This window comes from Balaenoptera borealis, assembly GCF_965194805.1.
Source record: "Balaenoptera borealis genome assembly, chromosome: 2".
Lineage (NCBI taxonomy): Eukaryota > Metazoa > Chordata > Mammalia > Artiodactyla > Balaenopteridae > Balaenoptera > Balaenoptera borealis.
The window spans coordinates 162,101,671-162,126,456 of NC_138867.1; the positions used below are offsets into that span (position 1 = coordinate 162,101,671).

At 38.0% G+C, this 24,786-nt stretch overlaps 1 protein-coding gene across 1 annotated transcript in view; it reads left to right on the plus strand.

The window, feature by feature from the left end:
* The window catches only part of LOC309623750 (ELKS/Rab6-interacting/CAST family member 1-like), a 191,751-nt gene extending 168,101 nt beyond the window's left edge, over nucleotides 1-23,650 (plus strand). Inside the window, 2 exon segments of the mRNA XM_082380889.1 lie at nucleotides 15,492-15,625; nucleotides 23,402-23,650. Of these exon segments, the coding sequence (XP_082237015.1) occupies nucleotides 15,492-15,625; nucleotides 23,402-23,427 (160 nt within the window). The 3' untranslated portion in view covers nucleotides 23,428-23,650.
* Nucleotides 23,651-24,786: the final 1,136 nt, after the last annotated feature.

Here is a 24,786-nt window from a genome sequence, read left to right on the forward strand (position 1 = left end):
GGTGCCTTAAGTGAAACATAGCCTCTTCCCTCTAAGTACTGGGGTGGGCATCCTGTGGGAAAGGATGGAGCTCTCTCTACCAGGTTTGTCACCAGGATGAACAAGGAGAAACATGGCAACCACTGTACTGGTTTTGATGATCCCTCAAAACCAAGGCTTCAGTTTCCGAGAACGACCTACAGTAGCGTACCTACCATGTGTCAGACATGCCACCAAGTGGGTTTCCAGGCACACATTTTAATTGGAGAAATAGTTCCTATGAGGTACGCATTAGTTTCCTAGGGCTGCTGTAACAAATTACTACAAATGTGCTTGCTTAAAACAAAACACACTTATTTTCTTATGGTTCTGGAAGAGAGAGGTCCAAAACCAGTTTCCCTGGGCTGGAACGAGGAGTTGACAAGGCCGTCCATCCTCCTTCTAGAGGCTCCAAGGGAGAATCTGTTTCCTTGCCAGCATTCCTTGACTTCTGGCCACATCAATCCAACCCCAACTTCATCATCACATTCTCTTTGGAGTAAAAACTTCCTCTGCCTCTCTCTTATGAGAATACCAGTGGTTACATTTGGGTCCATCCAGGTAGTCCAGGAGAATCTCCCCATCTCAAAACCCTTACTTTCATCCCACTGGCAAAGTCCCTTCTGCCATTTAAGGTGACATTCACAGGTTCTGGGGATTAGAATGTGGACATTTGGGGGCAATGGTATTATTCAGTCTACTACAAGGTAGATACTATTATCTTTCTCAGATGCAGGAAATGAAGTTGAGGGAAGCAATTTGTCTCAGGTCTACAATTTCCAGAGTAGAGATTTAAATTCTGCCAGTGAGACTTTAGGACACACTCTAAACAACTTTAATCTGTGTCCTGAACTACTGGCATAATCCTTGGTGAAGAGTCACACTTGGGTATCAAGACCCAATTGAATACAACACTATGTACTGTCTCACCTTTCACTTTATTTGCCTGCTGTATTCATAAGTCTTGCCCAGAGCACAAGAGTTCAGAAAATTGTTATGCAGGCTTACTAAGAGAACGCATTTACTGTTTGATGTGCGTGGAGTAATGGAAGGTTTTTTAAAATAGAATATGCCACCAAGTAGTGTTATCACCATTTTACACATTTAAACAACCTGACAACAACAACGAAAAGCTACAGATGCAAAGGTGTCAGGGACATGTCTAAAGGTTAACTGCCAGGAAAAGGGCTGGAACCAGATGCCAGATGCCCAGGCCTGAATTCATCCTGTGCAGTCCTGATTAAGCACCTGTTCAGACGGCTTGTGGCTCATCACCCAACACCTGAGTCTTTATATCCCAGCTTCAAGACGGAAATTAGCCGAGGGGTCACAGATACTGTGCTAATCACTAATTCGTAATCTGCTATCCCCATCCTTTGTGGGACAGAAGTGGGCACTTCTAAAATCCTTTTCTGCTTGAGAAAGAGCAGAGCAGCCTTTGCTCCTCTGGCTGTGGCCTACTGTGCTTTGCAAAGGTGATTTGGCAAGTGCACCTGCAAACCCATCTCCAATATCACACATCTATGGAAAATTCCAGTCAGGTTTTGGACCCAGTCACAGTACATTTTCCTGAGGATCAGTAATGATTTGCTGAGGATCAGTAATGCTCTCCGTATGCTGGCTGACAAGGCCATGACCTCTGCGCTTACTATACTCCCTTTGTCAGCTCCGCTCTGACACAGTTGTCCGTGGGATTCCTTAGGAATATTGGAGGTATTTAGGCACAATTTCAGGGGCCGCTCTTGCCTGTTTCCTCTCATTTCTTAATCAACATTTCCCAGTTGAGACTATAAATAATTCAACTTGGGTGGGTTATCAGAGGCATTCTTCCCTACTCTACTCCATTTGAATCTCTGTGCTCTTCAAGTTTCACATACGTGGCATCACATATTTCCCATCATCGCTGTTTTCAGCAGTCAGGGCTACATAGGTCATTGGCAAGTTCATTAGCCTTTCCATTTCTTTCCCTCTTGACTCTTTAAGAGTGATTTGCTAAAGACTGTCCGCTTCGATGTTTTACAAGGCTCAGTGGTACAGAGGCACTATTGGAATTCTGCCCTGGAGAAATAGACATTGTGTTCATTGTTCTCCTCCTCTTATAGAACAGGAAAGAGATGCATCTATCACACAGTTACTCAAGGTTTCTCTACTTGCATTGGCAAGGATCTTCATAAGACTGGTAATACTCACATTTTCTGTTGGAAGGTAAGTTGCATTCCATAAAATTAAATCCACACCATATGAGAACTTTAGTCTAACCTCTCATCTATTGATTCATGAGGTTTGACTCACTGAGATTTTCCCTCCTCATACTATTGTGAAGAAAAGGAATTGTTGGCCAAATCCATGGTCAAATATTTATATTTGGTTTCCCAGTTTGTCAGTTATCTTTATGTTTGGGTTGCCTTTTGCTGTGCAGAATTCTTTAATTTTTATCAAGTCAAATCAACTCGCCTTTTTCTTTATGATATCTCAGTTTCATGTTCTGCTTAGGGACAGACTTCCTCATAACAAGAGTATGATTTCTCATCCTATCTTACAGTCTTCTAGGTATTTGTTTCTTGCAATGGAATGTTACCCAATGTATGCTACACATGGCAGTCCTCGCTCTGAACAGTTTGCCCATGCATGAATTTCAGTTACCATGATTTAGTTAAATAATCCCAGGACCACAACAAAACCATCAAATTTCAGTTACTGCCATATTAACTGTGAGGAAGGGCATAAAGTACAAACTTCACAGCTAGTTCTTAACTCCACAAATCACCCGGGATATAACAGATGTGTATCATGGTCAGTGAACAATCAGGTCCCTTCTTTCAAAGTCTGTAGGTGATTGGTCACTGTGCATGTTATTCAGTTCACATACAGACAGCAAGGTCCATGTATTGCTTAGAATTGAACCGTTTAACCTTCAAGTATTTTGGAATTTTCCAGCTTTGTTTTTGTTCTTGACTTCCAGTTTGACCTCGCTGCAGTCTGAGAACAGACTTTATATGATTTCTGACATTTTAAATTTGTTAGAGTGTGTTTTATGGCCTAGAATGTGGTTTGTCTTCGTGTGTACTTCATGTGAGCTTGAGACAATGTGTATTCTGCTGTTGTTGAAGTAGTCTGTAGATGTTTATTGTATCCATTTGGTCGATGGTGTTGCTGAATTCAGCTATGTCTGTACTGATTTTCTCCCTGATGGATTTGTCCATTTATGATAAAGCGGTGTAGAAATCTCCAGCTATGATAGTGGATTTATCTCTTTCTCCTTGCAGTTCTATCAGTTGTTGTCTCACGAATTTTGATGCTTTGTTGTTAGGCACATAAACATGAAGAATTGTTATGTCTTCTTGGAGAATTGACCCCTTTATCATTATGGAATGTCCCTCTGTGTCTGATAATTTTCTTTGCTCTTAACTCTGCTTTGTCTGAGATTGATACAGCTTCTCACACTTTCTTTTAATTAGTTAGCATGATGTAGCTTTCCCCAACCCTTTACTTTTAAGCTATATGTGCCTTCATATTTAAAGTAAATTTCTTATATTTGGATCTTGTTTATCGATCCTCTGTGACCATCTCTGTCTTTTAACTGGTGTATTTATACCATTGGTATTTAAAATGATTATTGATATCATTGGATTAATACCTACCATATTTGTTACTGTTTCATATTTATTGCCAGTGTTCTTTGTTCCTTTTTTACATTCCACTCTTTTTCTGCCATTTCTCGGTTTAATCAGGCATTTTATATGATTCACTTTTCTCTTCCTTGAAAATCCAGACACGATGCACTGGTGAAATTCACTGCAGTACATAGTCCTTTAGAGATGTGGTGTTATAGAAGCATTGCATAGTCTTATGATTAGGTCTCAGTCTTATAATGAGCATGTGCTCCTCAGCTATGAATGTCACAAGTGCCTCTCAGTATTTTCCCTCACCTTAGGTGAAACCCAGTGGCCGGCAGGGGTCACGGTAGGATATTTCCCTTCCCCCAGGTCAGTTAGGCTCTGACAAAACCCCATAGGTTAGGCCTCTGGTAAAACCGTTTCTCCTGAGGGCAGGCCTTATGAAGAACAGCAGAATGCTCTGGTGTATTTCAAAATTGCTCCTTTCACCCTCCCCCTGCCAGAATTCCAAGGGGATTTTCCTTTGACCTTCACCTGGTAGTCACAACCTGGTAGAGCTCAAGAGACAAAAGTCGCAAAAGGATAGGGGCTTCCCTGGAGTTTTTACCTCACAGACTTTTCCACACAAGCCTCCAGCAATCCTTCAAATATAGTTCAGGTTTTCCTACCTCACCATTGCTTTCCACAGAGATTTCTGCTCTTGGGTTTCTGTTCCGGTAAGTTGTTACTCTCTGTATCTGCCATCTGCCTCTCCAGTTTTGGGCACGGTGATTTTTCCTGTGACCTCACTTCTCTAATGAATCTAAGAAGAATTGTTGATTTTTCAGTGTGTCCAGATATTTACCTGTTAGGACAGAGTGGCAACTTCCAAGCTCCTTCCTTGCTGGACTCAAAACTAGAAGTCTCATAAGTTTTTTACAATGGAATAAAACATGTTAATTTTCAATACTTCTAATGTTTTAGGTTGCACTGTATTAACTAAATACAAGGTTTACTAATTTTTTTAAGTCTATCTATAACTTTATAACAAACAAGAAAGTTTCTAGTGTTTTTGTCAGAAAGATTTTAAGGTCATAGAACAATAATATTTTCCCCATCAATCACTGAGATCAACTTTGCACAGTTCAGCTTCTGTGATCATTTTTATAGCTCCACAGTGAAGACAGCCTGTACTTTATTTACCCTATATTTTATTTCTCACATATACATGGGTTCCGATTCTGCTTGAATAATCTACTGATGTACTGTTACAGCGTATTAGATTCTTTTAAACTACTGAAATTTGGAGTGTGTTTTGATATTGGATATGGACATTTCTTTCCTCATTCCAACTTTATCCTACTTGAAAAAATCTGCTTTATGGTGATAAATCCCTCTTGATCATAATGACTTTTTAAAAATATGTTGCTGGAATCTATTTGCTAATATTACTTAGAACTTAAGATCTTCAAAGAAATGTGCTTCTAGTTACTTTTTGGGTAAATTTTCCATATCTGATTTTTGTATTAGGACTCTTCTAATTTTTTAATACATTGGAAAATAACTGATGTCTTTCTAAGGTGTATATCTTTGATTATATTTTCTAATTTCCTAAAGCTTCTTGTATTCTCTACTCAAAACAGGAAGTAAATAATGGCTACATATAACTAATCAGTAATCAGCCATTTTGTCCAGATTTTCAAATGTGTTGGTATAAAGCTACCATAGTATTCTTCCGTAATTAAAAAAAAAAAAATTCTCTCTGTGTTATAGCTAGCCCCATCTCGAACATATTTGCCAAATATTGCTTATTTTATTGGTCTTTCTAAAGAACAAGCTTTTGGTTTTATTTGCCAAGTTTACTGCTTTTCTTCTCTAGTTTTGACTTTTCTCTTGATTAATTTTGTCCTTCCACTCTTTTGGATTTACCTTGTTCTTTTTCTACGTCTACTGTCCAATGCCTGTAGCTTCAAGAGCCATTTTCAGCAACTCAACCAGCTCTGCCAGCTGTGTCACGCCCACTTCATCATATGCCATTAGAACTTAATCTCATACACTGGGTGAAGACTCAGCAGCCTTATTTTGCTTTCAAAATTGTTCTATGGCCTTGGATCCTTCTTCTTCTCCTAAATTACCACTATCATCAGGGAAAATTCTAGTGGGCCTAGAATTCTAGGCTTGCCTTTCCTCCAGTTTCATAATAAAAGAAAAAAACATTTCCACCCTTTTTTTGATGTTGATCGAAAATTTAGCAGCACTTCTTTGCACTGTATTCAAATCCCGAAATACAAGCAAGCCTTCATGCACACAGGCTCACTGAAATGTCATAATTTTAAACTATGTATGACCTTGAACAGTGACCTTGCCAAATACTCTACACTCTTCCTAGGTGTTCAGAGTTTTTCATTCCTACATCTTTTACACATGGTCGATTTGTGTCGTAAGTTCTTCCTCCCTCCCACTTCTGAGTATATATCCAAAGGAAACATCATCATTTTTGAAGAGATATCTGTACTCCCACATTCACTGTAGCATTATTCACAAGAGCCAAGGTATGGAAACAACCTAAGTGTCCATAGTAGATTAATGGGTAAAGGAAATACGGTATATATATACAATGGAATATTATTCAACCTTAAAAAAGAAGAAAATCCTGTCATTTAAGTCAACATGGATAAAACTGGAGGACACGATGCTAAGTGAAATAAGACAAAGACAAATAGTGCATGATGTCACTTATATGTGGACTCTCAAAAAACAAGGAAATAAATCAACTCTTCCCTCCCTGGACATTTTCCTCAGCAGAATCTAGCAGCCTCTACTATGAGTCTTATCTTTTTTTTTTTTTTATTGTTTGTACCAGATCACAAGCCCAGGGAACCTATGTATTTACCAATGTATATCTAGATTATAGTTTACCATTGTTCTTTTTCTTTGTAATTCATTCCTTCCACTTGTGGCATCAGAACCTCATTTTTCCTTTGGAGGAGTCCTTGTGATTCAGGTAGGCTGTGTGTCTCCTCCCTAGGCTGTGTGACTTGGGGTTGGCTAGACACAGTGTTTTATATATACTCTATATGTCCTAAGTACTTATTTCTCTGTTTTCCATCATTTTCCCTCCAAATTTTAGTGTAGTTATTTTTTAACTGACATTTGTAATCCTTTCTTTTGTTTGACTAAGGTACTGTTCAACCGATCTTCTGAGTGCTTAATTTCAGCTTTTTTAATTCTAGAAGTTTCTTTTGGTTGCATTTCACAAATACTTTCTGCTTAAATTGTATATGTTGTCCTTTTTTTAATACATTAATCATAATTTTAAATAATAGTTTCATTGATATATAATTTACTTTCCATATTATTTAAAGTGTACAATTTAATGTCTTATGCATCTGCCACCACCATCAATTTTAGAACTTTCATCCACCCCCCAAAAGAAAAAGAATCTATTATAAGTCACTCACTCCCCCATATCTCCAAACCCTAGGCAGCCACTAATATCCTTTGTCTCTACAGATTTGTCTAGACTGGACATTGCATACAAATGGAATCATACGATTACTTAGCATGTTTTCAAAGTTCATGCATGTTGTAGCATGTATCAGTACTTGATTTCTTTTTATGGCTGAATAATAGTCCATGGTGTGGATATTACTATGTTTCATTTATCCATTCTCAGTAAATGGCCATTTGGGTTACTTCCACTTTGGGGCTCGTATGAATAATGCTGCTGTGGTTGGGTTTACGTGCAAGTTTTGTATGCAGGTCTAGATTTGTTTTTTAAATTAACAGACTATTTCGGAGCAGTTTCTGGTTTACAGAAAAATTAAGCAGAAAGGACAGAGTTCTCATACTTCCTTACCTCTCACCCTAGTTTCCCCTATTATTAACATCTTACATTAGCGTAATACATTTGTTATAGTTAATGAACCAATATTGATACATTATTACTAACTAATGTCCATGCTTTACTTTAGACCTCACTCTTTGTTTTGTACATTTTATGATTTTTGACAAACGTGCAATAACCTGTATCCACCATTACAGAACCATACACAGGAGTTTCTCTGCCTTTAAAATTCCGGGCTTCACCCATCCTTTTCTCCCTCCCCACAACCTCTGGCAACCACTGATCTTTTGACTGTCTCCACACTTTTGCCTTTTCCTAAATTTCATACAGCAATCATATAATATGCACGTAAGCCTTTGCAGACTGGCTTTTTTTCACTTAGCAATATGCATTTAAGCTTCTTCCATGTCTTTTCGTGGCTTCATAGCCTTTTCTTTTTAGCGCTGAATGCTACTCCTTTGTACGGATATACCATAGTTTGTTTATCCATTCGCCTATTGAAAAACACCTTGGTTGATTTCAAGTTTTGGCAATTATGAAAGAAACTGTTATAAACATCCATGTGCAGGTTTTTATGCGGACATAACTTTTCAGTTCCTATGGGTAAATACCAAAGAGCATGATTACTAGATCACTGTATGGTAAAAGTATGTTTAGTTCTGTAAGAAACTGCCAAGTATCCTGCTAGCAACAAATGAGAATTCCAGTTGTTCTGCATCGTCAACAACTTTGGGATTTCAGTATTTGGATTTCAGCCATTTGAATAGGTGTGTAGTGGTATCTCACTGTTGTTCTAATTGAAAATTCCCTGATGACATGGAATGTGTAGCATCTTTTCATATGCTTATTTGCCATGTGTCTATTTTCTTTGTTTAATCATAGTTGTTTTGTTTTGTTTTTTAACCGCCTACTAACTCTTGTCCTCCTGTGTCTATTTACATTGTCCTTTTTTTTTTTTTTTTTTTTTGAGCTTTTAATCATTTAGTCTTTTTCCTGGTATGTCCAATTATTTTTTATATTAAAATTGGGCTTAACTTATTTTAGGAAACTATTAAGATACCTCCACATTCTGGGTGCTGTTATCGTTCTCTTGAAAAGATTTCCTTTTGCCCATGGCAGACAGTTCCTATAGGGACTGGAAACCTTAGTCCATTCTCAGTTTGAGCTCCTTCAAAGCTGTTTTTCAGTCTGTGTGAAGGTTGCTCTATTTCTGTCTTGTCCTTCCTCTACGGGTGTTGCCCTTTGGGATTACCATGTGAAAGTTTGGATTCTCCCTATTCCCAACTACCCTTGTATTTGTTAGGCTTTAAATGTATGGTTCCGCCAGCCCTGTGAGACTAAGGATACGTGTAGCCTGTCATTCCATTAGTTGTTGCTTTTAGCTTGAGCTCTTGCCGTTTGGCTTCTGTGGTTAGAGTCTGTTGAACTCCTTGGCTTTTCAGTTCCTAGGCTGTATGAGTTGAATCAGCAAATGCCCCAAGGAGAAAAGCTGCACCAAATGTCAAGCTTGCGTCTGTGTTTCCCTTCTCTCCAGAACTTGGCCCACATGTCTCGGTGTCTCGCGAACATTCGGATGCCGGCGAACAGATGTTTTCTTACTTTATCCAGGTTTTCTAAAATTTCTTTAGACTTCACCTGATCTTACGTGATTACTGAACTATCATCTCAATTATCCCTAGGAAGAAAATTTACAATTTTATGTTTTATTTTTTTATTTTCTATATTAACTCAGTTTCTGTAGAGACCTTTTACCTGATTGTTCAGTCTAGTTCCTGTGTTACCAGTAAGATGGAGATAGGTGGAGGCTAAGAATATTGGGGGGAAAATCACTGATGAATGATAATGTCTCGTTCTTTTTGTTCTTCCTCTCCTTATTTACTCTGGCAGCCTACATTTGCCCTTCTTGATTTGACCCAGTTGCCCAAATAAGCAACCCACTCTGGCAAAGACCTGACTTTACTCTCATAAATGTCTGCATGTTAGGATTAGCTAGATGATGACCACCATGCCAGAGTTCTTTGTGTGACCAGTCAGAATGGCCATCATCAAAAAATCTATAAACAATAAATGCTGGAGTGGGTGTGGAGAAAAGGGAACTCTCTTGCACTGTTGGTGGGAATGTACACTGATACAGCCACTATGGAGTACAGTATGGAGGTTCCTTAAAAAACGAAAAATAGAACTACCGTACGACCCAGCAATCCCACTACTGGGCATATACCCTAAAAAAACCATAATTCGAAAAGAGACATGTACCACCGTGTTCATTGCAGCACTATTTACAATCGCCAGGACATGGAAGCAACCTAAGTGTCCATCAACAGATGAATGATAAAGAAGATGTGGCACATATATACAATGGAATATTCCTCAGCCATAAAAAGAAATTGAGTTACTTGCAGTGAGGTGGATGGACCTAGAGTCTGTCATACAGGGTGAAGTAAGTCAGGAAGAGAAAAACAAATACCATATGCTAACACATACATATGGAACCTAAAAAAAAAAAAAAAAAATTGTTCTGAAGAACCTAGGGGCAGGACAGGAATAAAGATGCAGACGTAGAGAATGGACTTGAGGAGATGGGGAGGTGGAAGGGTAAGCTAGGATGAAGTGACAGAGTGGCTTGGACATACATACACTACCAAATATAAAACAGATACTAGTGGGAAGCAGCCACATAGCACAGGGAGATCAGCTCGGTGCTTTGTGACCACCCAGAGGGGTGGGGTAGGGAGGGTGGGAGGGAGATGCAAGAGGGAGGAGATATGGGGATATATGTATATGTATAGCTGATTCACTTTGTTATAAAGCAGAAACCAAGTCACCATTGTAAAGCAATTATACTCCAATAAAGATGTCTAAAAAAATGTTAGGGAGTAAAAAAATTCAAAAGAATTGGCCACACTCCTCCAACAGATTCTCTAACATTCAGCAGAAGAGAATTCACACTGAATCTGGTTTATGAGTAAAAGACAAGTCAACTTTAAAGTGGATCACAGATGACAACATTTCTTTTCCATGGGCCTGCTTTGGAGCCATATTTCTGCTGACCACTCAAAAACTTCCTCTTGAGTATTCTGTGATATATTAGAACCAGGAATAAGGGATGTTAGTGCTGGAAGGGTCAGCCGGTGGTCTGCCATTTAATTCACATATCCTTTCTGCACCAGACTCTTTTAAGATCATTGAGTTAGCCTAAGAATTTTGAAGCTGCGGAATTCAAGACAGTACATTACAATATGCCAATATTACTATTCTCCTGCTCTGACATTCTCCACTGATGGACAGATGAAGGAGGAGAAGGAAGGGCAGTCACCAGTAACTGAGAGTAAATGAAACTGGAATATTATGATTCAGTATCATTTGAGTGACTGAATTGGCTGGCAGAGTGTTCTCCAGTTAAGGGTGAGGAAAGATTAATTCTGCACATGACACCACTACTGTATTTATACAAGTCTCCTGGGACAGTTGTTTGCCTTGAATTGTTTTCTTCATTCATTTCGGTCAGACAGTTGTGTTGACTGATTTTCCTTTCTGATGTATGAAATGGCTGTTTGACTGAATTTACCATTTAATTTCCACTAATGCACTGTAAAAACAATACATTAGTCAAATTGGATTGGCAGGTATGAAAATGTTTACCCCAGAACTAGACAGAAATATAATATTGCCTTCTACAGAAATGTAAGTCATATGCCCTGGATTTGGGGGAAATGTTCCAATTTTAAATATTTTGCCACTTTTCAAACATGTAGGGTCACTGATCCCATAGTAAAAATAAGATCTGTGAAGTCCAGATAAAAATAGTTTTGTGTCACTCTGACAATCACATAACACAAAAGAAAAAACTATTAGGAGATAAATTTTACTGAGTTTCATACTTATCAAGAGGTGTTTCTGTGTAAACTTCTGAGTCTTATTCTACAAGTTCTTTAGGAACAAACATTTCAAATATGTTCATAGAAAACCCTCTTTATTTATAATTTCATTCTTCCAATGTTTATAGTTACTATGACAGGCCATTTCTCCGTGTCCCATCCCATGATTCTCTGCTCCCATTGAACATTTGGAAATTGGTGGCATGAGCAGGAAAGTGAAGCAGTTTTTGAGATTATTGAATAATGTTGATGTTATAAAGACTGCTTTCTTCCACAGTTGACAAACTTATTATGGTACCGATGGTTGGATACTACTCTTAGAGATGAAAAAGGTCTTAAGGAATCTTCCATATTCCATTCACCAATCTGTGTTCTTGTTCAAAGCAAAATTAATTCCTTTCAAAATTAACATATTAGCTTAATAATAATTTTTTTTTTAAATTTTTATTTATTTATTTATTTATTTTGGGCTGTGTTGGGTCTTCGTTTCTGTGCGAGGGTTTTCTCTAGTTGCGGCAAGTGGGGACCACTCTTCATCGCGGTGCGCGGGCCTCTCACTGTCGCGGCCTCTCTTGTTGCGGAGCACAGGCTCCAGACGCGCAGGCTCAGTAGTTGTGGCTCACGGGCCTAGTTGCTCCGTGGCATGTGGGATCTTCCTAGACCAGGGCTCGAACCCGTGTCCCCTGCATTGGCAGGCAGATTCTCAACCACTGCGCCACCAGGGAAGCCCTTAATAATAATTTTTAATCTTAAAATAATCTATCTGTGAGAATGGGAATTTTTGGTGGGAAAAAGTGACAGAAGATGGGACAAGGAGAGAATTCATAGAAAGACAAAACAGAATTTTTTAAATGGTGGGTACGAACTTCTGTTTCCAACTATATCAGTTTACCTTAGGAAAACATACTAGAAAGGCCAGATAAATCATAAGCAACATTTGACTGTGAGCGTTAGAAAGCTACTGAGGTAGCCATGACCCAGAAGAGTAAAATAGAGAAAGAAACTCACTGAAGTGAGAACAGTATTCTGCACATGCTTTTCTAGCCCAGTCATTTAGAAACTACCGATGAAGAGCAAAAGTCTGAGAAACCAAATGTGACTCCTAAGAGGTAGAAAAGCCAGTAGATCTTAGGACAATGTCATAGGACTAAGGAAACCAGAGTTGGAATTGAGAAATAACAAGGCAGCTAGAATTTTAAGGACCAAAATCACAGAGAGAGTAAAGATTCAGAGAACTGAGCTGGATTCAGCAACAGTGTTCCCTTGCAGTATTTTCCATGTATAAATAGGTAGACAAGGCAAGATGCTAAGAAGTCAAACAAAAGCTAACTGAAGTCAAAGCAAAGACTTAGTTGGCTCATAATGCTGAAGAGACAAAACGGGGGTTCAGAACCTATGAAAGATTTCTGGCCCAATGGAAAACTAATGATATGAACTAGGACATTGGAAGTCTCTACATATGTGTGTGTGGGGGGGGGGGTGTGTGTCTGTGTGTTAGGAAGGTTGATGCAACGTCTACATTGAACCTGATAAAGAAGGAAAATGAGTATGAAGTTGGTCCAGTGACTGAGGTGATGGTCCCCTCTGCTCCCTACCTAAGAATAGGAAATTCTCTCCTCAAGAAAATACAGTTGACCCCTTGAACAATGTAGGGGTTAGAGACGCTGACTCCCTGTGCAGTCAAAAATCCACATATAACTTTATGGTCGGCCCTTCTTATCTGTGGTTCTGAATCTGAGGATTCAACCAACCACAGATCATGTAGTACTGTATTACTTATGGGAAAAAAAATCCATGTATAAGTGGATCTGTGCAGTTCAAACCCAGGTTGTTCAAAGGGCAACTGTAATGTCATTCAGATTCTCTACAACTTGTCATATCCCAAGTCTGGTATTCATTCACTGAAGAACCACCAAGACTACCAAGAAAAGGAGAATTAAATGAATAAAAAACAAAACAGAATCAGAATCATAGATGACCTAAACATTAAAAGTTCATACATATTTTGGTAAATGTTATCAAGTTCAAGAAAATAGATGACAAGGTGGAGAATTTAACTTGACAACCAGAAAGTAGAAACTGATTGAAGTTGAACTGATAGAAATAAAAATTATACGAAATTTAAAACTCGGTAGTGGATTGGACACAGGTAAAGAGAGGTAAGTGAACTGGAAGATAGAGTAGTAAAAATATTAAGACTAAAGCATGGGAAACGAAAAGAATAAAAAGTACACAAAAGCGCATTTGAGACATATGGGCCACAGGAAACATTTTTATCATGTGTGTAAACTGGAGTCCAAAGAAAAAAGGAGAGAGAGATTGGGATGAAAACAATAGTTCAGAAATAACAGCTGAGAGTTCTCTAAAACTAAAAAGAATATATGGAGCCATACATTCAATAAGCACTAAAAAAAATGCAACAAGAATAAATACAAAGAAAACCACACCTAAGATCACCACAGTACAATTCATGAATAACAAAGAAAAACATGACATCTTAAAAGCAGCCCCAGGAAAAAGAGAGAGATTCCTTTCAAAGGAACAGCAGGATTAAGATTACAGCTTACTTCTCAACGAAACTGATTGGCTACTAGAAAATAATGGAATAACATTTTTAAGTGCTAAAGAAAAGAGCTGCCCATTGGGAATTCTAGACGCAGAGAAAATGTTGTTTGGAAGGAAAGATGAAATAAGGAAATTTGCAGACAAACAAAATTTAGAAAATATGTTCTCATCAGAACCGACTGAATTAAATTATAAATGGAGACCCGCAGGCAGAAGGAAGGTTATCACAGATGAAAATAAGGACTTTATAAAGAATTATGTATAACAGAAAGGATAAATAAGTGGATAAACCTAAATAAAATCTAACTGCACAAAAGAGTAATAATAAAATATATCAAAAATTAGAATGCATTAAAAACAAATGGAAGAGGAAAAAAGTAGTCAAAGAAATTTAAGATCTCAGCATTGCTTGAGAAGCAGTAAAAAAGCTAACAAGTCATGGTACATGTGTAACTGCTACTTATGTAAAAATAACAAGCTAATACAAGGGAAAATGGAATTGGAAGAAATCTAAAAGGAAGAAAGAAGAGCAAAAGGAACATAACAAGGTGGGACAAATAGTAAACAAGGAGTAAACGGTCTATAAGAAAATACATTAACTGTAAATACTCAAATTAAAGGACAAGGATTATTGGAACAAACAAAAAACCTAATTCTATGCCACTTACAAGAGACAAGAGTCAGACTGTAAAGGATTCAAAAATTATGTCATAACAACAATAAATACAATTGAAGATGTTTTAATGTTAACACAGATTTGAAAGCCAAAATTATCACTGGCGATAAGGCAGGATAATAAAACCCACTGTTACTTTACAAGGAATATATTATATATCTAAACTTCAATGCAGTATATGAAGGGAAATTCCAAAAAACTAAGTCGAAATAGAAAAATCTAAATTACCTAGATCAGTAACATAGAACCACAACAACAAATCAGCAGATGATAGAAGATCTGAATACCATCATTAAAAACTCTGGCCTAAATTTACATAAAACCCTGCACCAACAATGATGGAATATATATATTACGCAGAAATTTTTAGGTGCACGTGCACATTTATAACACTGACTATATGCTGGTTATAAAACAAGACTCCGAATAAGCAAGAAATTAAAAAATATATAACCAATATTTTACCAAAGAGTTGGATATTAAAAACATACTTCTGATCATTATGTAGGTCAAAGATAAAGTTGCAATGGGAATTAGAAGTTTATTAATTGAATGATAATGAAAATATGCCATAACAAAACCTGTGGGTCGCAAATAAAGCTGTGGTCACAGAGAAGTTTATGTATTCAAATTATATTCTCTAAATGTAAAAGATAACCTATCACCCTGAGGTAGGCAGCTCCTGAACTGTACCTGGTGGGGAAGGCAGGGCAGAACTTCAGGAGGCCAGCTGAGAGCACGGTGAACACCATGTCAGGAGCAGTCTCCAAGAAAGAGCATTTAATGTACAAAGGGATGACTAAAGTATATTTAAGAGCTAGCACCCTGACTCCTCTTAAGGATGACTTACGTTGCTGGGGAAAAAATAAGAAGTGCTCGATGTAGAAGGTGAATAACTTTATAATTCCCAGGAGGATCTTGGTACCAGGACCGCAGAATGAAGAACTTGGAGTCCCCGGGGCTAATCCAGCGGAGGGAAAAGGAGAAACACAGACGGGAGAGAAAATAAAGGGAACCCTTGGTGCTGCTGCAGGCCCAAGTCCAGGTATGTGCTCTCTCTCTCCACATCTTAAATAAAAGCCACCATGTTCCTCAGTCTTTCAGGTACTTAGAATTGCTCTTTAGAACCTGAAAATGGGGTCAGGTTTCCTGTCTGCATTGCTACAGTACAAAATAGAGGCAGGATGCTTGAAATAGTTCTCCATCTGGCAGAGGAGGCCTTGAAGCTGTGAGCCACTCACTGCGAACCAGCAGGACATGAAGGATTCTTGAGCAGATCTGAAGCTACTGGGAGGCCTTTCAGGAGTTAAATCCCATAGTAAATACTGTACCTTCAATGGCCCCTTCTCCCTCTCTGTCCAGTCTTCCTCCACGCGCGTGGGGGCCCAGAGGGGTTAAATGAGCACTCTTTGACTTGTTCTTGGTGGTCCCAGAACTTGACTTGGGCTTGGAGACTTCCATGAAAAGTCTGCCTTCCATCTGCTGGCTTGCGTTTCTTGGTCTCTCTGCTCCAGGCTAATTCCTTCAACCTGCTTTTTCCATTTCTGCCAATACTCCCCCTCTCCAGACCTTCCTAATGCTCTTCTGGGGCGGGAGGAGGCTTACTGAGGGCAATGTGTATTTCTAGAGGGAGAGGTGACCACATGACTTCACAGTGCTCGTCCCCTTGATTATTCAGTTTCTGTCTGGATTAGTCGTGGGTGTTTGTGCACCCCAGCCTCACCCCCAGGAGGCTTTAGAACACTGTCCTTATCTCAGCACTGAGCCTCTCTCTAGCCTCCTTCCCTCTCTCTCCTTACCCACCTTTACCCACAGACTCGCAGGCTTTCTGGACCTCTGAGGAACAGAAGCACTTCACAGAACCTCTGCTACAGAACCAAACATATTGAAATGACTCTTTACGAAGATATTGAAACAACAGAAACAGAAGACATGACGATTGTTTCTCCTGAGGGTTCAGTTACCTAGGGGGCCTTTAGCAAACTTTGATTGATATATCTAACCCTTCCTTCCTTGGCAATAGTTGATCACACTGTGAGGAAAACAAGTTAGAGAATGGAAAAATAATATTTGGATTTCAACGAAATAATAAAAATGCAGGGAGTATCTTTGACTTTTGCAAGGTGAGAAGAGAGTTTCCATTTTGATTATTTGATGGCAGGAATCCCTTTTAAAATAGGGCCAGTCTGCATGATGCATTGAAAAATCAACCTTTTCAAATACAGCCATAACCCCCACAAGATTTCTTGATTTCTCTGGGGTCAGATAAACCATCACATTTCACAGTGGTGCCCTGTACATGAAAGTGATAAACATAATCTGGAAGCACAGCAGTGGCTAAAACTATGGAGCTGGCAGCCATTCGCTGAAATGATTTTTTGCTTTTAATTCATTGCATAAAATGCTCATGTCCAAATTCAGGCAGGTAGATCTTACCAACCATCAAGAGCTTCAACCCTGCTAACAGTTAAGTATGCACTTTTAAACCCTACTTTGACTGCTCCAGAAACTTACTGGGTTTCTTTAATGCCTCTGTTACTATTTCCTTTGTGTCATTTTGTTTTTCTTTCAAAACATAGCTGTGTGACCTTGGGGAAGTTATATTATTTCCTTGAGACTTGGTTGCCTTCTCTGTGAATATCTGGGTATAATTTTAGTATTGCCCAATAGAATTTTCAGTGATAATGAAAATATTCTATATCTGTACCGTGCAATGCAGTACTCAATAGCTACATGGAGCTAATAAACATCTTTGAAATATGGCAAATGCAACTGAGGAACTGAATTTTTAATCTTATTTTTAAATTTGTTTAAATATAAATAATGCCACGTGGCTAGCATCTGTTGACAGTACAGATCTACATAATATTTTACGGACACTCTCCACTCAAAAACTCTACCATTCATTAACTCAGCCTAAATATTTTTGCCCTCTGACAAACAGAAAATAATTTATGCTTCCCTTGAAATTGTCTGTCAAGACCTTTATCAGTTTGGGGTCATTCTATTCTTAAAATTGACTTTGCTTTTTGAAACTTTAATAATGTTGGAGTTTCCTGCCCTTGGTACCACCTTTGTGATGATGGGAAATATTGTGGATGATCAAGGACCATTTCAAGAGATCATGGAGAGAAACCTCCTCCTGGATTTAATTTCATTATGAGGATGTCAAAATGCTGAATTACTTAAAATAAAACCCATACCGTTTTTATGCTAAGTTATATTCTACATGTAGCTGGAAAAATGTTAAAAATATTCTTAAAGAACTGCACATCTATTTTTGAAGCTGATTTGGCTGTTCAAGGCTTGCTAGCACTTTATCCATCTCAGTACTATTTCACTTCGTAAACAAATGCAGTTGCCATAATTGCTGCATATGTGTCTGTGTGTGTTCCCTTCTAGGTTCTATGTTTTTGAAGTTGGAAACTATACTTATATCACAGCCCCTATGTAGAGCACAATATCCATTGCTAATTCAGATTGTGTTTTAAGATACGAGACAAAATTTAAGACTTTTATTATAGTCATAAACATCTAGCAAACCAACCAGAAAATAAAAGCTAATTTTCAATTGGTTGGCCAAGAACAAAAAAGAGAGGAATACCTAGTGCAAAACCATATCTCTAATAACTACTGTTGGATTTAGAGCACACACATGCTAATAAACTTATTTTAAAATAACTTCTTATCAAAGATTTGAGGTTGGACCTGAAAAATTATATCAGAAGTGAAAGGAATCATGTGGTCTGACCAGCCTGGATCACACAGAGTAAGTGTATACTATATATAAAATAGATAAAACTACGAGGTCCTACTGTATAGCGCAGGCAACTATATTCAATACCTTGTAATAACCTATAATGGAAAAGGATCTGAAAAAGAAATACATATATCTGAATCACTTGGCTGTACACCTGAAACACAACATTGTCAATCAACTATACTTCAAGTAAAACAAAACAAAACTAAGTGTAAAGGGAAGTATAGTTTTATAAATTCACCTCTGATATCCAATGGACCAACTGAAAGACAACAGAAACTACCACTTTCTAGGAGACAGGACACGGCCAGCAAACTAGGCCGTTACCCTCGGTAACGGTCATACCTGCCAAAAAATAGACAGACTCGCCTGCCTTCATGAATACATAGGAATTCTTCATTTATCTGGCATTATTAGGCAATGAGGTATTGTATGTTAGGAGAAGTTTTTTTTAAATGACAAATTTAAGAGGAGTTATTTTCACCTTCACTCGGTAATTTTTTTCTAAAATTAAGAAATGTATCCACTGGTGTATCTAATATTTCCTTGATAACTCGGGGTCATCAGTTCAATCAACATTTGCATGAATAATGCGAATGGAAACAAGACAGGCATGCTTACTGAAACTGAAAATGACATAGCACTGGCTGGAATAACTGATGAGACAGCAAGAAAAAAACAAAAATGAAAACAAACCGTGCTCAAGAAACAATCAGTCAAGTTCTGACTTTCTGTACTTAGTTTCAAAAAGCGATACCACAAATCCCAGCGAGAGACTCCAGCATCATTAGCTGTCTTTCTCCTTTGTTTCCACCTTCCTTTCCTTTTCCTTCTACCCTAGATTGTTCCAGGAAGTGTTTATAGTTGCTCGCAAGACAAATTCTAATACTTGCTTTCTCTCACGCAAACTTCACCATATGTCCATGTCCTGGTGTCAGGCACTAATTTCCTTGCGAATTCCTCTCCCTTTCTAATAGACGTTCTTATTTACCCAGATCCCTTTTTATTGGTGTCCTATTCCAGACTGCTCCACTCCGCCCATCCTCATCCTGTAAAATACATTCACACTCTCTTGTGACCCTACTTATTTGCCCATTAAATAATCAATCATAGAACTGTCGGAATTAAATAGAGAGAGAAATTAAAACACTGGAGTCACTTGGAGAGTTTAAGCAGCTTCACCAGAAAATACCGGGCATGGATTTAAAGAGGCTGCTCGGGACTTGCGCTTGTCCAAGTTCTTTCTCAAGAAGTATCTGAAATAAGCCTAAATTCAGAGTTAATCAGATTGGCCTGCTTTCTCAGGTGGACTGGAATTCATTGCTCTTTCCCCTCAACTCCCTGATGTCAGTGGCACTTTCTGGAGATGAGGTGGACTTCTCTGCCTACTGCAGAAGCTCAGTTCCCCCCGGGCCCACTCCCTGTCTGAAATCCCACACTTGAGGCCAGATGCCAGCCTTCCCAGAACATTCGTGGTCTCCTTTCAGTTTTTGAACTGCTCAGATTGAGTCCCTGTAGACTCTTTCTCAGCCTGAAACCTCATCTTCAACCCCTTTCCCTGACCTCGATGGTTACCTTCCTACTTTACGCCTCAGGTGCTTTGGCCATAAAATGATATATTTGCCCTTAATTCTAAAGTCTTCTTTCTAAAGCTCTACAATGTGGTGGCTCCTTGAAAATGTTTCTCTTGCTGGTTTGAATTCTGTAGAGAATTAAAACCACAGCTACTCTAAAAGACAGTAAGTTACGTTGGATAAGGAAAGTGGGCTTTTGTAGTTAGAGTAACAGGGATGGAAGACGACTTAGTATGTTTTAAGATACTCATAATCCATTCTCATGAGAGTCAGGGGAAGAAGGGGAAGAGAGTTAATAAAATACCAAACGATTGTGACAAATTAAGTTCACCAAGATGTAGCTGATCAGTTACTACTTGAATAAGCCACACATATCCAATTCAAGTTTTCCTTTATTTTTCTGAGAAGGGATCCCAGTGAACTGAGTCCCATGTTCAGTAACTCCACGTTCAATGGCTTAGTCTTTAAAAACTGTTATGTTGCTGGAAGAAGAAATATTGCCCATCAGTCCTAACTGATGTTTAGCTATCACACACATTTGAAGTAAATTTATTACTTTGCCTGATCTCAGTGTAATACATTCCAAAGGGGCAAAGAGCACACGAAAATTTATGGAGTCTCCATCTTCTACACTAAAGTGTGCAATAAATTACATATTATTTGGCCGTGAAATTCACAAGCCATAGGAACCACACCATTAGCAATGTATACAGTGGTCAACAGCAGGTAATGATAATGATATAAAACAAAATAGACTGTGTATGTTGGCACTGCTGCCAATAAAGCAATCATTAAATGCATTCATACGCATCTACGTACGCTAGGTAAGCTCTTTGAGGGCTATTGCTATGAATTCGACATACCTGTCAGGATATTATAGCCCAGTTTCTATGGCCTGTATTCAAAGACGCTGAGAAAGGGTTCCTGTGGGTAAATTCAGACCTTTTCTCAATATAGAATTTGGTCAACATGCATTCTGAACAGCAAAATTTCACACTGCTTTCAATTTTCCTACACTAATTGCCACCTCAACAAATGCAGGATTAAGTATAATGGATTATAAGAAGTTAGAAAGGAAAGATGGAAGAAGAGAAGGAAGGTAGAAAAAAGGTGGGTATGGAGTACTTCAACATTGATGTAAAGAGTGGACCTAAAACTAACCTGAGGTTGCCCTCAACTATTAGCATATGCTATAGAAACTTAAATGAAAAAATTTTAAAAACCTGCAAGGGAAACTCAAAGAGTCTTTGTTTTTTTTTACTTTACTGCATATACACGTCCATCTTAAATAGTCTATGTGCTTATATCCAATAAGAGAGCATTGTTTTGCAAGGCTATTTGGGTTCTATCAGCATGTAAAGGTCGGACAACTCAACTTGAGCAGAGTTAGCCTTCAGGTGAATAATTGCTTCTTTCAGGTTGTGAGCATTGGAATTTTCCAGAAATGTTTCCCAAAAAATTAAAACTAAAAGAGTCCTAGGACAGCGTCCTTTAGAAGTTTTATAGTATCAAGGTTTTTGGAGGAAGAGTATCCTTGTCGATTATCAACACAATGATTCCAAGCAGGTCAATTTATGCTGAGAATATTACATAACGGAACCCACTTCACCTCCAGTATACTGACAATGATCTTCCTTACTTCAACCTTGTGCTTCTTAGTAAAGTTGAAAATACTGAGCCAAGAACAGACAGTGACAATGCCAGAGACCCAGATGTACCTGTAGGTACCTTCAGACAAAATCAGCCACCCAGGCTAAAGTCCTGGTTTAAAACATCCCAACATGAATGAATCTCAAGAACCATATGCTGAGCAAGTGAAGCCAGATCAAAAGGGCACCTACTGTAGTATTCAACTGACATGAAATTCTAAACTGGGCAAAATTCATCTCGAAAGATAAAAAACAAATCAGTGGTTGCCTTGGGGTGGGAGATGGGGATACTTTTGCAAAAGCCTAGGAGGAAACTTTCTCGGGTTTTAGAATTGTTATCTATCTTTATGGGGGTGGTAGTTATACAAATGTATACATTAATTAAAAGTCACTGAACCGTTAGCTAAAAATGTCTGCATTTTGTTGTATGCAAATGATACCTTAGTAAGGTTGACTACAAAATGAACCCCAAACAAAACAAAGCAGAAGAAAAACCTCTCAAGACCTCAAAGGAAATACACTGTTTTCTTCCAGGGTACCAGATTGGAAATAAGGCATTGGTCTGTTCTACCCTCAGATTATCCCTAGGATTATGTAGTCTATTTTAAAGCACTAGAGTCCCCTATCAGAAAAACTCACCCCATGTTTACTTACTTTGATTTCTTCTCTGCCTCTTCTCCCGACACAGTGAAGTCATTTACGGAAGAAAACCCAGCTTTTTCCAACGTTGCATCATCACATATTCTTTCCAAAGCTATTACTTATGGAATAAAATTTGGCTACACTTTGTAAAAATCTAGCTTTTTGAGCCTTACAAATCTTAACGGTTAACCTACTGCCTCCATTGGAATTTGGGAAAATAATTATTTTGCAAATGAATAGCTGAGATTTGACATTTTTGTTTTTTTGTGATTTTCTCTTCCCCTAAGAGAGAAGTGAGTAGGAATGAGAAACACATACATAAAGAAAAAAAAATTATCTTGCTGCCTTTACATGGTTATAATTTATAGGAGGCCCTCTTCAACAATAATCTATCATCAGAATCAATAAAATATAATCTCCATGAAGGCCAGGCCAGGATATTTGTCTCTTTTTCAGCAGATTGCAATACAAACCACATTCATGGATACGCTTCGTGATGATCTTTGTAATACTGTAACGGTTGACCATTTCCTCATGCCTTTTCACCTTAACTTAAACCTGCTTTTTCACTAATGACCTCACATTTCCTTCTCTATCACTTGGTTGTCGGCCTCTTTTCCAACTCCAACTCGCATTTCACTCTGGAACCAAAGGAAGACTCACACCTTCCTGCTTTTTAGTGATACCTCAAGGTCATTACCGTATTGCGATCACCCTGAAGAATAGCCAGACAATTGTTATTTCAGAGCCATCTGACAGTGTGTAGCTCTAAAAATTAACTAAGGACCGCATTTGTCAAAAATATCCTAGTTTAAGATTTTGGTAATACAGCAACAGTAATTCCGAAGTCACTGATGACAATCAGAGTGGGAAGCACCCTCCTTCGGGAAGATCCTTTGCCATACAACACTCTTTCCCTGTCGGGTGATAAGGAAGCATGGCCGTGGAAAGTAACCTTTTGTGGAAAGAAATACTTGGCTTCAAGAAGGCTTGAAGTTCATACGTTTTTCTTGAATTAGATTCCCCATTAATTACTTTAGCCACAAAGAGGTAATTATCAGAATTATGTAAGCGATTAAGGAGATGCTACTCCACATTCTTTCAGCTTGTTGACCTTTCTCACCTTATTTCATGTGGCTATCTGAAACATCAGTGATTTACATGTGTTTCTTTCTTTCTTTCTTTCTTTTTAACAGATTTGTGTGTGTGTGTCCCCCCATGATGAAAACATCATTAAAATAAAATCTCATGAATAGACTCTTAAGAAGCAGAGTCTACTTGAAGTCCTGGAAAATGTGAAAGCACTAATATTCATGGACAACTCTACACTCTGAAAGTTACTGCAAATTTTGTTGATCTCTATTTTGTCTAGGAGTTTTTCAAATTTTCTACCATGATCATTTGTTAGTTTTATCATTACATAATAAAGGCATTACATCATACAATCTTTTGTTATCCATTGCAGTTTTAAAACTATTCCTTTCCTTGTCCTCAGCAGATATATCATAGATTATTAGTACACAAGCAAACACTTTCAACGTAACAGTACTTTATAGTGAGAAGAACTATACTGAGCTATCTCTATCCTAAGACAATGCACTAGAAAAGCACTAGGAATTCTTAAGCACTAGGAATACAGAGACGATCAAGGGGCAAGTTCCTTGCCTTCGAGTATACATAATCATTATAGCAAATGCTTAAATAGCACTTAGTATATAACTCACCACAGCAGTCGTCTTATACTCCTTTTTAATAGGTGAGCAGAGGAAGCCACAGGGAAGTCATAGGGTAAAGCCAGAATTTGAACCTACGTAGACTAGTACTCTCTCCACGGCTTTAACTACTACGTTAAAATATATATATATGAAAGTTATATATATATATATATATATATATATATAAAACTCCAAGTATTCCAAAGTTACAAAACACTTATCTACCAAAACTCAGAAAGGAGCACACAAACTTGCATAGAAAATAAACATGTAAAAGTTCATAAATAAACCACAATATAACCTGCTCCACATAATATACTGACTGCAGTGTCCTGGGCCTCTCCCATCCTTAGATAGCCGGAAATTACAACAAAATAATACTTTTCACCTTTGGAAGCCACACCATCTCTCATACCAACCAACCAATGACTTGCTTAGAGAGAAGAGGAAATAAACCTGAATATCATAAATATATATATATATATATAGATATATATATATATATATATATATATATGTATATATATAGCATTACTGATGTAGAATCATTGTTTAAAGACAATAACTTCAATAGCAGAGGGAACTTTACCATTGCAGGCTTCAGATTACCTCTATATTTCTCAGATTTCGTGCTAAATCATAAAATGCCATATTGTGTCTGAAGCTGTTTTTTCAATAGTCCATTTTCTTAAATGGACTAGCAAAGCAGTAAATACTGAGGAACATTTTGGCTCCCAAATCCTAAAGCCATTCTGATTATGCCTGGGTGATCATGGGGACATCATTGGAACTACCAGAGGACTGGCTGAAATACCAGTGTTCTGGCCAGCTTATAAATTAGAAATTACACAGAATCCAATTTTATT